Here is a 16,121-nt window from a genome sequence, read left to right as displayed (position 1 = left end):
TTAATGACAGGTTCCATTCTAACAATAGTGTGACAACAACACACTCTGTTTTTTGAGGAAAAGTTCAACTTGTGTTCTATAGCAGTAGACATGTTCTGTGAATTTTTGCGGTCAGAAAAGGACTTTTAAAAATAAAGCAACCCTGAGAAATATTAACTTGTGAGACTTGGGAATATTTAGGGAAAGTTGGGATACTGCATGTGTTGGGGACTGCTTCTCTCAAATGGTCCTCTAGGGGTCACTGTTCTCGACTGAAGTTCCTGGTGGACTGCGATCACATGACACAGCGCCCATTTAGTCATGTGACAACAACCTGATCTCTTACTACAGTTCAGATTCATGCCGATGCTAACTTAACTGTTTCTGAATTTCTGACTGCCATTTGGATTCAAGGTAGGTATTATTATTGATGATGAGGAATAGATGTATTTGAATAGCTATGATTTATTAACAGCCTGTCACATTTACAGTTTCTGCTGCACATTTTCTGTTATGTTCGTATGTAACTCGTGTCGCATTTGTAAGTTGATCTGACTGGAGATCTGGATTTGTTTCTCTGGTCTGATATGTTTAGACATGTAAAGACAGGTAACAGGTAATATGAATCTTTTAATATCATGCTCGATCATTACTCCCCGTGTCATGTTTCAGTGCTGTCTGTCTGCAGTTAAACTCCAATCTCTATAATGCTGAAGCAAACGCTGAGGCTGCTGTTCCTCTGGGCAGTGCTGGAGTCTGTTTGCTCCCGCGGATGCTCCTCATTTTTCTGCCGCAAATCACGCCGTGTGAGCGGGTCACATTTTGGAGTTGACCCGGGCAAACCTCTGATGCTCACCCCCTACCTGGAGCAAGGCAAGATAGAAGAAGGTATGTTTGTTGTTTACATGGAATTGTTTCAATTCCTCGTGTATGTTCATTCACCATATGCTAAACAGAATGTTAGAAAGTTTATCATAACAGGGAAAAATGAGAAAAAATGTTTTTTTTTAGTCATGAAACCAACCAAAGTTGTGATTTAGTCTTTTCTTCCATATTGTGACACATTTGAGTGAAAGGGCTTCACAAACAAGAATAAAAAATGTGGTGGATTATGAGGGCAAATCTTTCATATTTATTTATTTTTTTTATAAATAATCTCTAGTTTGATATATATCATGGTGACTTAAAAACTGCTATCTCAATTCACTGACCTGTTTTTTTCTGACCTGTATGCTAATATGAATTCATTTATGTTTTGTGTATATTCAGCCAAAAAACTTAGTTTGGTGGGACCCCTTCCTGGTGCCAATGTCAAGAGTTATTCAGGATATCTCACTGTGAACAAGACCTACAACAGTAACCTTTTCTTCTGGTTCTTTCCTGCCCAGGTAATATAATGTTATACTCTTAGTTTTGTTACACTGCATACGAACAGTACTAAAGATAAGACAGATCTGCTGACTGTTGGCATCACTCGAGTCAGGTGCTTTGCTTTCAGGGGTCGTTCACAACGAATTACACAGTCCGCAGAATCTTTCTAATTTCGAGTGATGTTGCCTAACTGCACGCTCATGTATTGCTGCATGTTCTTCTCTGTTTAGGAGAGACCAGAGACGGCTCCAGTGCTCCTGTGGCTGCAGGGAGGACCTGGAGGCACCTCTATGTTCGGCTTGTTTGTGGAGCATGGCCCATATTTCGTACATAAGAACCTCACATGTGAGTACAAACATATCTGTTTTGTTCCAATATGTTGGAGGTTAATGGCGTGTTGTCTCTGTCTTATGCACATTCAATTATAGATGTTCTCAGGCCATAAAGAACTGTTTTGCTTAAAGCTGCATACCTTTTTTTGAGTTAAAAATGATCCAAAATGCATATTACATATAGAAAATTCATAACCAGCCAGTGTCCAAAACTATCTACTTGCCTTAGCTCGATTCAAAGCGGTAAACTTGTAATAATGTTTTTAATTCCAGACCATAGCTTGCATGCAAATGTGTTACAAAGGAAGTAAGGCTGCAATTGCTGACGACTCATTTCAGGCAGTTCAGAATCAGTTCTTTCTTTTAGGAGACTCCATTAACTCATTGCTGTTTGACCTTTGATACTTTGCAGACCTTTTACATTCACAAACCGCTATATAACACACTAGATGAAATGTTCTATAACAAAAAAAAAAGCTATATAGGGGCACTTTAGTTAAGAAACCATGTTGTTTTTATGTTTTAAAATCACTTCTGATTTCAATATATTCAATTTCCTTCTTAAAAATGAAATGGTTTGACCCTTTACTGTCTTTTTGCAGTGGGTTATAGAGATTTCCCCTGGACATCACGGTACTCGGTTCTCTACATCGACAACCCGGTGAGTTCAGTGTATTCTTTATATTAGACAGACTCAAATAGATATGTCTGTTAATTAGGGCTGTCACAGTTCACACGTTTTAGATATCTATTTATGCATTTAGAAGTGTTATATTCTGTTCTGTGTGGTTTTTATGAAAGATTTATTTTGATAATGCATTCATAAATTAAAATCTGATGGGATGTTAACAAACGTAGCTCTAAAGTCATTTTTTCTTATACAGTATATACAGTGTGTGTATATATACATACAGTATCTCTTTCTCTATATATATATAAATATATATACATACATACAGTATATATATATATATATATATATATATATATATATATTATATATATATCGAATTATTGCACACAATTTGTTATTTGAAATGGATCTGATTAAAATAGATGAATCCCTACTGCAAATATACTCAAACAGAACATGTGACCAGTCTTTTTAGGTTTCAGTTAAATTATTGATCTGAAATGCTTGTTTGTGGTTTATTTCTCAGGTTGGGACAGGATGGAGTTTCACTGAGGATGACCGAGGATTTGCCCAAAACCAGGATGATGTGGGCAGAGATTTGTACAGGTACAATGGCAAAAAATGTACTGTATACATCAGACAATGTGAGATGCTTACAGTGTCTTTCCTTCCTCAGTGGCCTGACTCAGTTCTTCCAGATATTCAGTGAGTTCCAGTCTAATCCGTTCTACGCTACAGGCGAGGTGAGGAAAAGACCTCATTTTGGATTGTAACAATTAGAATCCTCTAACTTATACAGTCAAAACAGTGTGTTGTTGACATTATTTAACATTTTAAACCCATAGTCATATGCAGGAAAGTATGTTCCAGCGATTGGCTACTACATCCACAAGAACAATCCTTCTGCTAAAGTGCAGATCAACTTCAAAGGAGTGGCCATTGGAGATGGTCTGTGTGACCCAGAGCTGGTAAATGGAAAGGATATTTCCTTTAAAACGCATCACATTCCTGATCATTATGATGTACAGAAGAACTATTGCACTGAACTTGCTCAAGAGGCATTATAAACAAAATCGTAGCCACGTACACGCTGTAAAGTTCACTTCCAGGAGTGACAACCGCATTTACTGTAAATGTGGGAGTGTGTACCCTAAATTATCAGTCCACGTGTGTACGGAACACGACTCACTCCCAAAATTATGATGATTGGAAGGTTGCTTTGCATATTGCTCTCTTGAAGTGAAGTGATGCCATGTCCTCTTATTATAAGCGTTTTAGGGCTCATAAAGCAATGAAGCTCTTAGAGTTATGGCAAATGCGGGTCATGAAATTTTTGTCTTATTATTTTCAATATGAAGCATTTAAATTTAGTTTGGTTTATTGTGGGCTTGTTCTTATTTGCTGTTTTTTTTTGTAGCAAGATCTGGCAACACGAATGAGTCAAGCCTTGTAATGTACCTCTTTCACTGTGATTTTCTTGCACTGCGCTTACAAAGTGACGCATTCCTAATATAACGTACACTTAAATGTGTCATTAAGAACTAGTTTGTTTCCATACAGCATCCAATTTTTGTAAATGCAGTTGTCACTACTTGAATTTTTAAGTTGGAGAACTGACAAACAAAATTAACTGCAGTGTGTACTTTACTTTCGGTAAAGCTGCTTTGAAACAATGTGTATTGTGAAATATGCTATACAAATAAATTTGACTTTGACTGTTGTTCATGTGCAGACTTTAATCTCGTCGATCCTCTCTGTCTCAGATGCTGGGAGGCTATGCAGATTTCCTCTATCAGACGGGTCTCGTGGATGAACTGCAGAGGCAGCATGTGAAGATGCAGACGGATGCAGGAGTCAAACTCATCCAGGAGCAGAGATGGGTGGAGGCCTTTGAGGTGAGAGTCAGCATTATGAGAACTTTTATTTCACGATAACTATATAAATCGAAAATATTTAGAGTAAGCATTTATTTAAAAGGGTGATGAACTGAGGAATCCAATTTTCCTTTGACATCTAAGAGGTCATCATATTATAAGAATATCCTGTAAATTTCAGAACTGAAAACGTCCTTGTTAGTCCAATAAAAGCTTTTATTGACACCAGCCTCTGCAAACGACTAATTTTTTCAAAATGGGGAACTATGACATCACAGAGGATAAAACACCACCCCCGCAGAAAAAGATCAACGCCTACTTCAACGCGGCCATTAGCCCCACCCACCGATTCGTGCATTACACGCATAGCTAAATAACATAGATGCCTACCTCGTGATGACAAACCGGCTCGAGCTACCAAGCAATACAAAATACAAAACGTTCCAGCTGATGTGGGTAAAACATTGTCCGTTTTTTCGCTTCATTTCACTGAGGATTGTTTTGTAAACAAGACTGGATTTGCAGACCGATTAAGAGTAAAGGACGGTGCTGTGCCGTCTATATTGGATCTGACAGGAATGGTGCAACACACGGACTCTGGGTCGAACGTGTATGGGCGAATTATTCCGGTTGCCATTTTAAAACATTGGACGTTTTCAAAACAATATCCCCCAAGTGCATCAACGGGTGAGTTGAAACTCATTATAATATGCAAAACTGTTATCCACTCAAAGCAGTGGGCGTTTACTTCCAAGTCTTCAGTGCGAGACGCCCATAAAAACCGAGCGTTTTTCACCTGGGCTTCAAACTAGGGTAGAAAATAAACTATATTACTTATTCATTTTGATGTTTTTGATTGTAAAAACCAAGCAAACATCACAAGTTGACCTCTGACAACAATATTATAAAATTTAAAAAGCCAGTTCATGACCGCTTTAACATAATAGTTAGAAATACTACAGAAATTTAATAATTAAATGTAGAAATAAAACACTGCACAGTCTTCATAGTATGAATTAAATCTTATTCAGCCAAGAGCAGTGATTTCCATTGATTTTTCCACCCTACATTTTGTGTGTTCATGAAGCCATTTCACTTGGATATGTCACAATAGGGAAGAAAAAGAAAAGACTTCCCTATTGTGACTTTTGTTTTATGACAACTTTTTATGCCGACTGTTATGCCGAATATTATGTCATCATTTACTCACCCTCAAGTTGTTTCAAACCGGTATGAATTTCCTTCTTCTGCTGAACACAAAAGATATTTCGGAGAATGTCTTTAACCAAACAGTTGATGGGCCTATGATGGAATAAATATAGTAAACTGTAGATCAAACTAATCATAACTCTAACATCTAACCTTACTTGTCCTTTAGGCCTAAAATTCTACCACTTGAACAAAATGTACTCTAAAGTTTGTGTAAAAACCAGTGGAAAATTCTGAGATCCTGACTAGACAATATCAAAAAATATAACAGTCTAGAATAGTTTCAGGACATATTGAGTAATCAACTGAACTTCTTTTCAATTTTTTTTAATCAATGTGTTCAGCTGGTTTGAAACAACTTGAGGGTGAGTAAATGATGGCAGAATATTCATTTTTAAGTGAACTATTCCTTTAACACTTTTTAGGGTCATGCACTATTTATTTTATAATTCACGCAAGTTTCTTTATCACTATACAGTGTCAAGGGCTACACCGATCATTTATGTGCCATGATATAAACAATATATCAAAATAATCTAATGATAGACACTTTAAATCCACGATATATTTCATCATACCGCCCCGCCCTATTCAGAACAAGCACTGGGGCTTCTTAATACATCAGTTGTGAAAGCATCTCGTCTGTCCTCCAGGTGTTTGACAGCTTACTGAATGGTGATCTTGTTCCTTATCCTTCATACTTCCAAAACGTCACTGGCTGCACCAACTACTTCAACTACATGCAGTGTCAGGTACCAGCATATTTTATTACAAGCAAACCGTGGGAATTGGGTGGTCTGTATTTGAATGGTGAGTTGATGTCTCATTCTGTGTTTTTCTTTACTAAATAGGAACCTCCAGATCAGGAGTATTTTTCTGCATTTGTGACTCTATCAGATGTTCGACGTTCCATCCACGTCGGGAATCTTACGTTTAATGACGGCTCAGAGGTTGAAAAGCACCTGCTTCAGGATGTCATGAAGTCCATCAAGCCCTGGTTGGGCATCCTCATGGACAACTATAGAGTGAGAAAATCATTTGGTTTGGAAGTTTTATATTGACCTTTATATATATAAAATGATTTATATATATATATATATAATTCAAGTCTATTAAAAATGTTTGCATATGCATTTTTTGTTGAAATATCATATTTGATACATCAGGCTTTTATATCTTATGGTATGATATAGGATAATATGAAGATCAAAGTTATTTGGTGGCCCACAATTACTGTAGGTGAAATATTACTAGAAAAATAAAAATTTGTCTTGCTTTTACTACATTAGTCAACATTTGGAGTGGATTAAAAAAAGTGAATTAAAGTTGTCCTAAAACAAGAACGGGTATTCTTCAAAATTCATGTTTAACTTTGATGAAAGATTTTGATCCACTTCAAATGTTGACTACTGTATGTATTCAACACTAAAATTAGTAAAAATTTCACAGCAAAAAAGACACGTGTACTATGACCTGAAGATCAACATTTTTAGAATAGCCGCTTTTCCACCGATGACCCGAATGGTTCTAAGAAAGGTAAGGAACGGTTCCAGGCCTTCAAAATGTGTGCATCAAATATGATACAGTAGGCTTTATAGGGTATATATATATATATATATATAAAATATTTTCAAGATTTGTTATCACAACATTTCTTCTTTTGTCAAATCAACTTAAATAATTTTTTTAGTTCAGATAACTCATTATTTTGAGTTTCTGATGATTAAATTAATCACCATTGTATTAACTTACTTTTTCCAGTTCAATCAACTTAAAAAAATTAAGGCAACCAGGTTACTTACTCTTTAAGTTAAAAAAACAATATTTTTTTTACAGTGTAGATATATTATATAATATTTAAAATGTGCCATTTTCAAAAGGGTGATTTTAGGTTTTAGTGTTTTGTTTTTAATTGTTAAATTGATCAGAATTTAAATTGATAATTTTTATATTGATCATTATAAAATGATAATCTGTTTATATTTAGAAAAAAAATATGTAGAATTTTGGTAACACTTTAGTTTAGGTTACAATTCGCACTATAACTTTTGCCTCAAACTCCGAATTACTGCTTACTTAATATTTTATAGTTCATAGTTAGTTAATAGTGAGAATTGGACCCTAATCTAAAGCGTGACCATAATTTTAAGTTCGGCTTTAACATGAGCATAACAATCAGACTATCATTATTAGCCAGATTTTTATATTGGTGCATGCCCACATAGTTTGAAGTATTTTACAGGGGGAATCATTTGTTGAAGTGGATTTAATATTTGAAATTCTAAAACTACACCATATGATTCAACTGCCTGTGTAAAGTTGGTAATTTATTTTATTTTATTTTTTTGCCCTGTGTTTGGTTTAATTGAATTACATGTATTGGTAACGTAGTGTCCATTGAAATCAAATTTAATAGACCCCATATCTTTAAAAAGGTCAAGCTTTTTTGATGCACCCTATCGATATCATACTTGTCAAATGATTTGTGGGTTTAAATAGCATTGTGGTCTTCATATGTCTGCCTTTTCCGGAGTAATTCCCACTTTGGATTAAACTGTGCGACTGATTTGTTTGTGTACTCAGGTGTTGATCTATAGTGGACAGCTTGATGTCATCGTTGCAGCCCCTCTGACTGAGCGTTTCCTGCCCACCGTCAGCTGGTCTGGAGCGGACGAGTACAAAAAAACTATGCGCTTCCCCTGGAAGGTCCAGCCCAGTGATACTGAAGTAGCAGGTTACGTACGACAAGTGAATGAGTTCTTTCAGGTGAGGTTTTGCAGTATTGCCAGATCAATATAATATAATATAATATCATATCATATCATATCATATCATATAATATAATTTGCTGATTAATTTTGAAATTATTGGCATGGGCAAGTTTCAAAATCTGCTTACAGCTTTATTTATTTAAAAACACTATTATGTTTTTAAATATTGTGTAAAATATGTTCTGTTCAACTCGGGAAGGAATATTACTTGTTATATTACTGTAATTATTTGGCATCAGCTAATGTTGTAGAAATACAACATGAATGTATTTTAGAAAGACAATGGAAAACTGGGTGATAATGAATTCCTCTGTTTTCTTCTCTTCAGGTAATTGTCAGGGGAGGCGGGCACATTTTGCCTTATGACCAACCAGAGAGATCATTTGTCATGATTGACAGATTCCTTTCAACAGACGGATTCTCATCACATTGACACACTAAGATCAACAAGAATGTAAAGTGATCACTGAATGAATCCATGTTCAGTGTGTAATTTTAATGCAATAGTTTTTGTGCTATAATCAGACTGTTAAAAAAATATAATGAAGAAAGATTTAGGGGTTATTTTATTGGTCTGTGTGTAAAGTGTGTGTTTTTATTGTACATGGTCATTTTTTTTTTTGATTAAAGTATGATTTTGAGTATAGTTTACTACTTTTTGTCTTGTCGTTTTTTGAACCCACATGGATGTTTTTATCTATTCTGTGTGATAAATATAGCCTACTTGTAGTTGATGCTATCTAGCAGTACTTGTCTGATGGTTCATGTTCAAATTCGCCATCCTAAAAAATATTAATAATGTTGAGACTATTTCAGTAGCTTTATGTGCATAGTGTTATTTTTCTGATAATACGTCCAATGATGTGTAGAACACAAGCCGTATGCGCTTCAGTGCACACAGGAGAGAGAACGAAACCATAAAGAGGAAATGGCACCGAGGTAAACATTCGAGAAAGGTATGACCTACTTCCACAGGAAGCCGATTCATTTTGCATTTTGGAGTGCTGTTAAAAATATAAGTTAAATATTCCATAACATGAAATGTATATTTAATTTTCTGTGTAAAACATTTTCTCCGTCATTTGTTTCACTCGTATTTTTGACAGCATTTCCTCTGTTTGTCCTACAGGGGGCGACAGCTGACTATAAAACGAAACGTGTCTGATTGGTATTCAATTAGATGGTGAATGCGGTAACAAATGTAAATGACGCTTGTATTAGCCTACTTCATAAGTAAGTTATTTTAAATAAGTTATTTTAAGTTATTCTAAATAAGTTATTTTATGTCAATTTGTACACCTGGTTGTTGACCATAATATTTTTTAGAGTGGATAAAAACATTTTCCAACCACCCAGATCAATTCAAACATTACTATATTTAGTAAATCAGGTAATTACATTTTATTATAATAATATAAAACAATTACAATAATAATAATTATTATTATACAAAGCATTCTTAAATAAATAATTGTTATTCATACATTACAATAAGTGAATGGCACACTCATAAATTGGAATAATGTTATTGTCTCTATATTGTAATCTATATATAAATTGTAATTTGCACCAGTATGTGTTATATCGTCACAGCCAGATTTAACATCACTGGTGTCATTCAGCGTGTCAACCAATTTACACGGCTGTTAGAAATATTCAGACATTTTTAAATATTAAAATATTTCTCATCCTATGAATAATGGCATTTTAAAGTTTAATTTATAATTATTATGCATGTAATTTAATATATTTGCATAATTCTGCCCTCACTCTCAATAGGGATTCATTTCATGTCATCCACTGCTTGTTTGCTTATATGGTTCTTGATGTATATCTTTTGTATATATAAATCAAGTATTTTATATTCACCAAAACTGTCAACCAGAGGTCTCTATTATATTAAATGGCCAAATCATTTTTAGTGCATAAACATTGAATAAAATATTTTTGTATGTTATTTGCTTCATTAAATTGCAATATGTAATGTGTATAGATACAGTCAAAAATGTGGAATAATTAAGAATATGACAAATACTGTGCAATATATATTATGACAATTTGACTGTGTGTGTGTTTTTTTGGAAGTGCATGACAAAATCATGAATCGCCTTTGTTACAGAACAAGTGCTTTAATTTCATATTGTAATATAGTTGTTGTGATCTCACATCTGTACATTTGCATAAACACAAACTGTTCAAGGCATTAATAAACATATAAAATATACAAAGTTATGCAAGCGTGTGTGAATTCATGAATTCAATTTGCGTAACACACATTACAATGTTTCAGCTCCGAAAATGAACAGGCGAACATTTGAAGACGGCAAGTGCTATGCAAACATTATTTACAAACAAGTACCAAACATGTACTCCTTTCAAAAAGAAAGGTGGTTGCATTACAGGAACAAGATTACAAAAATTAATGAGAATTTATACAATATTTATAGGTTTTTTTTGCAATGATACAATTATAGTTTTATTAATGTGTATTCATTGTCCTCCACCTAAAAAAAAAAAAAAAAAAAAAAAAACTACGCACACAAAAGCACACATATACCCAGGCACACACACACACACACACACACAAATCTCCCTCCGTTTTATAAGAATGCTATTACAAAAGTCATCCATCCACCCATCCTAACAAGGACTGGTGCCAAATCAACAATTTGAGATTAATGTCTGTTACTCAATGAGAACAACTGAAACATTTCCAGTTCAATGTGATGTTATGTTGCTTGGGTAAGAGATGACGTGGCCCTGCGTAGACACGCTCCTGACCACCATGCTTTGAAATGTAAAGACGCAGGAGATTAAATTTTTCAGTCCTCTATGAATATGCAAACTGCTGTTTAGCAGGCCCCTCCCACCATACTATTACATCATAATGTTGCCCTAAACAATACAAAACTTGTGAGTGTGAGGTCTGAGATGACAATGGGAGTGAAAATGCATGCATACACAGATCTCAAGTCAACCTTCAAGCTCACAATCCAAAAACATTGAAACTCATGTGGTCATCTGAATCCCATTTGAAACCGCTACATGCACAAAAGAACATTGAATGTTGGCTTGTGATACTTAAAGGGATAGTTCACCCCCCCGAAAATCTGTCATCACATCTGATAATTTTTTGCGGGGAAAAAAGGTCCATTGTTTATTGACTTCTGTATGAGTTGTGCTTCATACATCTCTAGGCTATTGACAATTTCAATCCAAGCGGCTTTGTGTTGCAAAATCAAAATCAGTGTTGGAGGTTTCCAGAACACAATTTGAAATAACAATTTAGCCAGCAAAAAACTGTGGCCGCACCATTACACACGCTTGTGCTGTTCCAGACGGAATTACTTTTATCTGCAGAAGACAAAAGATAGAATGTCTCAATGGTTTTTGTCTATGAAAGTCAATGGGGTCCAAAAGTTTTAAAGCTTTAAAAAAGGGCATAAAGGTAGTAAATATCAAATAATCTATTAAATATGTTAAATGTCAGTAACATCAAACCTCATTGGTTCTTGTGAGCCACATAATGTCATGACACAAGAACCAATGAGGTTTGATGTTACTGACGTGTCACAATATATTGTTTTGGGCTCTGTACAGCATATGAATTGATCAATGTATTGATTTGATTTGAAAGTGAATAAGCACTTTAATGTCACATCATACAAAGTATTCATATCGCTAAAGGATTACGTTTACACTACCTTTATGTCCTTTTTAAAGTTTGAAACAGTTGGACCCCATTGACTATTATTGTACTGACAAAACAAGCGTGTTGTGCAGAATAAAGGTAGCCTAATTATACGAGTTTTGAAACGAGTAAATGATGAGAGAATGATGTTCATTTTTGGGTGAACTATCCTTTTGAGATGTTGGGAATCAACCAATCTACCGAAAAGGTCCAACAAAATCAACAATAAAAGCACAATCATGTTTCCAGTTCACCTTGATGTCACCCATTTCACAGTGTGAAAAAACAGGCTTTCTCTATAGGGACAATTTAAAGTCTTAAAGCTACAGGAGCACCGTCCTGAACGCCCGCCAAACCCAAGCCTTCAGGGTTTAAATCGTGTCCTTCTTTGGGCGACCCATTCCGGGCTCCATTCCGGTAGGCCCACACAAGTTGCATTGCTCCATAGATAGACATAGACAGTGGCTGGCTCTCGCTGGTGTGGGAACTGGGAATCGCTGAGTCTTCTATATGGCTATTCCATCCTCTGCTGCGCAGAGGTCAAAGTGCATAGACAGCTACAAGATTTCCACCTCTCAATGTGGAGGTCGTTTTGCACACTCATGTTCCAAACACAGTGCTGCGAGTAAAGGCGATGGGAATCAAAATGTTCCATTTAGGAGGGATGAAACATCCTCTACAAACTGTGAAAAACAGGAGTTCTGAGCTTAGCTGCTGGAAGAAAGGCCCTTTTTCGGCAGAGGGGAAACATTTTGGTGGATCTCTCCGCATGATGCTAATACATGTCCAGCTGGCCTGTGTCCTCATCACAGGCCTCCTTGGTTGAAGAAGGTAAAAGAGTCCATAAACACCAAAAAGCGTCCAAAAACAGAACAGTGTCTGCATTAAAACACTAGTAATTAGTCATTACAAAAAAGCTACACAACGTCAAGGCCTTAAAGTTCAACCTGAATTGAAAATAAATGTAAGGGCTGACATTCTTCGCTATGTGAGTATTTAAGACATATTCAGGCACATTTGGAAAGCAGTGTCTAGATCGGTCTAGATCAGTACCTGCGAAGAAATAGTAAAATGCTACATTTTCGCAGCAGAGAAAAACAAAAGTGGACCAAATTGCATCACTATTTGCAGTTAAAGGGATACTCCACTTCTTTTTTTTTTTTTTGGAAATACGCTCATTTTACAACTCCCCCAGAGTTAAACTGTTGAGTTTTACCTTTTTTGAATCCATTCAGCCGATCTCCGGTTCTGGCGGTACCACTTTTAGCATAGCTTAGCATACATCATTGAAGTGCACAAGACCATTAGCATTTCTCTCAAAAAATTACCAAAGTGTTTCGATATTTTTCCTATTTAAAACTTGACTCTTCTGTCGTTACATCGTGCACTAAGACAGACGGAAAATGTAAAGTTGCGATTTTCTAGGCTGATATGACTAGGAACTATACTCTCATTCCTGCGTAATAATCAGGAAACTTCACTGTCGTACCATGAGTGCAGCAGGCGTAATGTTATGACGCAGCACCTGAAAATAGTGCCCAGCTTCCAACGTGACCGGGACTAAGTTTGTGTAGTCGGGACTAAGTAGTTGTGTAGAAGAGTCAAGTTTTAAATAGGAAAAATATCGAAAAACTTTGGTAATTTTTTTGGGAGAAATGCTAATGGTCTTGTGCACTTCAATGATGTATGCTAAGCTATGCTAAAAGTGGCAACGCCAGAACCGGAGATCGGCTGAATGGATTCAAAAACGGTAAAACTCAACAGTTTAACTCTGGGGGAGTTGTAAAATGAGCGTATTTCCAAAAAAAAGTCGAGTATCCCTTTAAACAAGAACAACAGGACTAAAGGCCGTGACATACCAAGCTGACACATCTGTCAGCTCAGTTTTTAGTTGGATCACATCTGCAGATTTTTGGCCGATTGAGCAGGTTGAATCTGTGTAGGGCAGTCGGTGAAATTGATCATTCCAATTGGCTGTTCGGCTTATGAAACCAGTACCCGAGAATTGACAAAGTTAAGAGTGCACACACAGTCATGTAAATTCGCATTCCAATATGCAAATATTTTTATAAAACATGACCGTCTGGAATGAAGAAAGTGATCAGGCGCCGCTTTGTTTACGGTTTATATTCCAGCAGTCCTAGTTTCGATTTCCCTTTTTGAATGACGAATACAGACTGCCAACTGCTGGTATGGACAGAACGTATATTCTAGTTGGCCATTGGTTGTAGTCTTTGCGGTGTGTTCAAGCGGCAGACGCAAGACGAAAACAATGTCGGCTGTTTTCGCCCCTAGTTCTTTGTTGCCAGTTTGGTGTGTGACAGCCTTAAAGGGATTTAAGATTTCATGTAAGTGAAAATCTCTCCATCCAAGATCTAATGGGCCAGCATCTCACAGCCCATCATAAACTCATGAGGTATATGGGATCCCTTAAAATGACACAAAGGACACAAGCACACATTGGAATGTCATTAGTAGGGCCGGTTCACACAGAACGGGTTTTCACGTTCCACTGCGCAGCATTTATTTGGGTGCATCTTACCCAGACAGCAACACAGTGTCGGCCCACGACTGGTACTGTCTGGTACACTATGTTGTTGTCTGGGCAATCAGCTCCCTAGGTTGTTAATAAGTGTATGTTGTTTGGACAAATTCGGGCAATGCTAAGAACCCTGACTCACTACACATTGGGATGTTTCCGGCAACATGACGACAACGTACTTGCATTTTAAAACGCCACCACTGTGATTTATCAACAACAACAACAGACTAATATCTTTTAAAACCACAGAATCTTCTAATACCCCTTTTCCACCAAAAAAAGAACTGGTTCGGAACTGGTGCTGGTTCAAAGTTGGTTCGTAGTTGGTTTTCCACTGACTAGAGCGCCCAGGGAACGACGTCGTTACGTCACTGTGTACGTCGCCATACGTCTTGGCTAGAAACGCTTGCAAATACAACATTACTTTGGGATTATCTCTAACTCGTATACCAAGAATGCTTTAAAAACAATTGAAATATGTAAGTCTTTTAATCTTTTCGTTTGATATGTAATTTTTTCTGATAAGTTATGTACCCCTGTAATTGTGTCTTTTTTTCTCTCCATTTATTTGTTCTATATTGTGACTTTTCTTCTTTGCTTATAATGTCTTCAATAAAAAAATTACAAAAATAGAAACGCTTGCGTTAACTTCAAGCATAACAATTACAAAGGCGGACTCCATCGTGTTTCTGCAAATGTTTCTCTTGGCTTTGCGATCCTTTATCATGGTCAGAAAAGATGTTTAGAACACATGTAAACCCGCCCCAGCCCCCGACGTAAGCATGACGTGGTAAAAGAACGGTTCTAGTCCAGCAAAGATTTGGTGCCACTTTAGAACCAGTTCTCCTGGCCGAGAACCGGTTCTTTGGCTGTCGAAACATAAAGAACTGGTTCGCGCACAGGCACAGGCACCGGCTCCGAACCGGCTCTCAAAGTGCTTTGGTGGAAAAGGGGCTTAAGGCACCATTGATGCTGCCTGGTTTTTGTGGTGCGTTGGGGGCTTTTTTATGGAGTGAACGTTCCAGTGCACTGGAAGTGGCCCTTAAAATGGCAGTACCCATGCTGTACCAACCCCGTAAGACCTTCGTTCATCTTCGGAACACAAATGAAGATTTTTTTTTTTTTTGGGGGGGAGAGAAAAAAAAGACAAAAAAAGGAAGGAAAAAAAAGGAAAAAAAGGGAAAAAAAAGGAAAAAAGGAAAGAAGAAAAAAGGAAAAAAGAGAAAAAGGAAAAAATTAAAAAAGGAAAAAAAATAAAAAAAAATGAAGATATTTTTGATTAAATTTGAGAGGTGGATCACTGCTACATAGGCTCCTAAAGGGTTAAAACTTGACGGCCCAGAAAGTTTAAATAATGTTTGAAAATGTTTAAATATTCCATGTGACAACAGTAAGTTTATCAAGCGACGAGAATATTTTTTGTGCGGAAATAAAACAAAAATAGAATAAGTTGCGCAATTCTCACGCATGCGTCGTGGAAATCTCTTAAACTCTCGTCTCAGGCCCAGAAGGAAGAAAAGGAATAGTCGAATTAAGTTGTTATTTTTGTTTTATTTCCACACAAAAAGTATTCTCGTCGCTTGATAAACTTACTGTTGTCACATGGAATATTTAAACATTTTCAAACATTATTTAAACTTTCTGGGCCATCAAGTTTCAATCCTTTAGGAGTCTATGGAGGAGTGATCCACCTCTCAAATTTCATCAAAAATATCTTC

The 16,121-nt window shown here is 36.3% G+C and overlaps 1 protein-coding gene across 2 annotated transcripts; it reads left to right on the top strand.

Moving 5' to 3' along the window:
• The first annotated feature begins 249 nt into the window (after positions 1-249).
• On the top strand, positions 250-8,821 carry cpvl (carboxypeptidase vitellogenic like). 2 transcript variants are annotated; one of them, XM_039694503.2, is made up of 13 exons: positions 250-393; positions 652-867; positions 1,249-1,367; positions 1,581-1,695; positions 2,285-2,343; positions 2,843-2,922; positions 2,993-3,059; positions 3,162-3,284; positions 4,080-4,211; positions 6,053-6,151; positions 6,251-6,424; positions 7,983-8,165; positions 8,499-8,821. In XM_039694503.2, exons 2-13 carry the CDS (start codon positions 687-689, stop codon positions 8,601-8,603), a joined length of 1,437 nt encoding a protein of 478 aa, XP_039550437.2. In that variant the 5' UTR covers positions 250-393; positions 652-686; the 3' UTR covers positions 8,604-8,821. The 2 variants fall into 2 exon arrangements, with proteins under 2 accessions (XP_039550437.2, XP_088973676.1); XM_089117550.1 differs by having other exon boundaries at positions 279-393; positions 668-867.
• Positions 8,822-16,121: the final 7,300 nt, after the last annotated feature.

Source organism: Pimephales promelas, chromosome 12 (assembly GCF_988280905.1).
Source record: "Pimephales promelas chromosome 12, fPimPro1.hap1.1, whole genome shotgun sequence".
In the NCBI taxonomy this organism is placed as follows: domain Eukaryota; kingdom Metazoa; phylum Chordata; class Actinopteri; order Cypriniformes; family Leuciscidae; genus Pimephales; species Pimephales promelas.
The sequence above is the reverse complement of the archived record's forward strand: the minus strand, read 5'-3'. Positions and strand labels throughout refer to the sequence as shown.

What these genes read in the sequence shown, in the direction of transcription:
- cpvl (XM_039694503.2), top strand. Translation starts at nt 687, where the DNA reads ATGCTGAAGCAAACGCTGAGGCTGCTGTTCCTCTGGGCAGTGCTGGAG. An exon ending in GTGGGCAGAGATTTGTACAG is followed by an intron (nt 2,923 to 2,992) that starts GTACAATGGCAA and finishes TTCCTTCCTCAG; the next exon opens with TGGCCTGACTCAGTTCTTCC. An exon ending in TCAACTACATGCAGTGTCAG is followed by an intron (nt 6,152 to 6,250) that starts GTACCAGCATAT and finishes TTTACTAAATAG; the next exon opens with GAACCTCCAGATCAGGAGTA.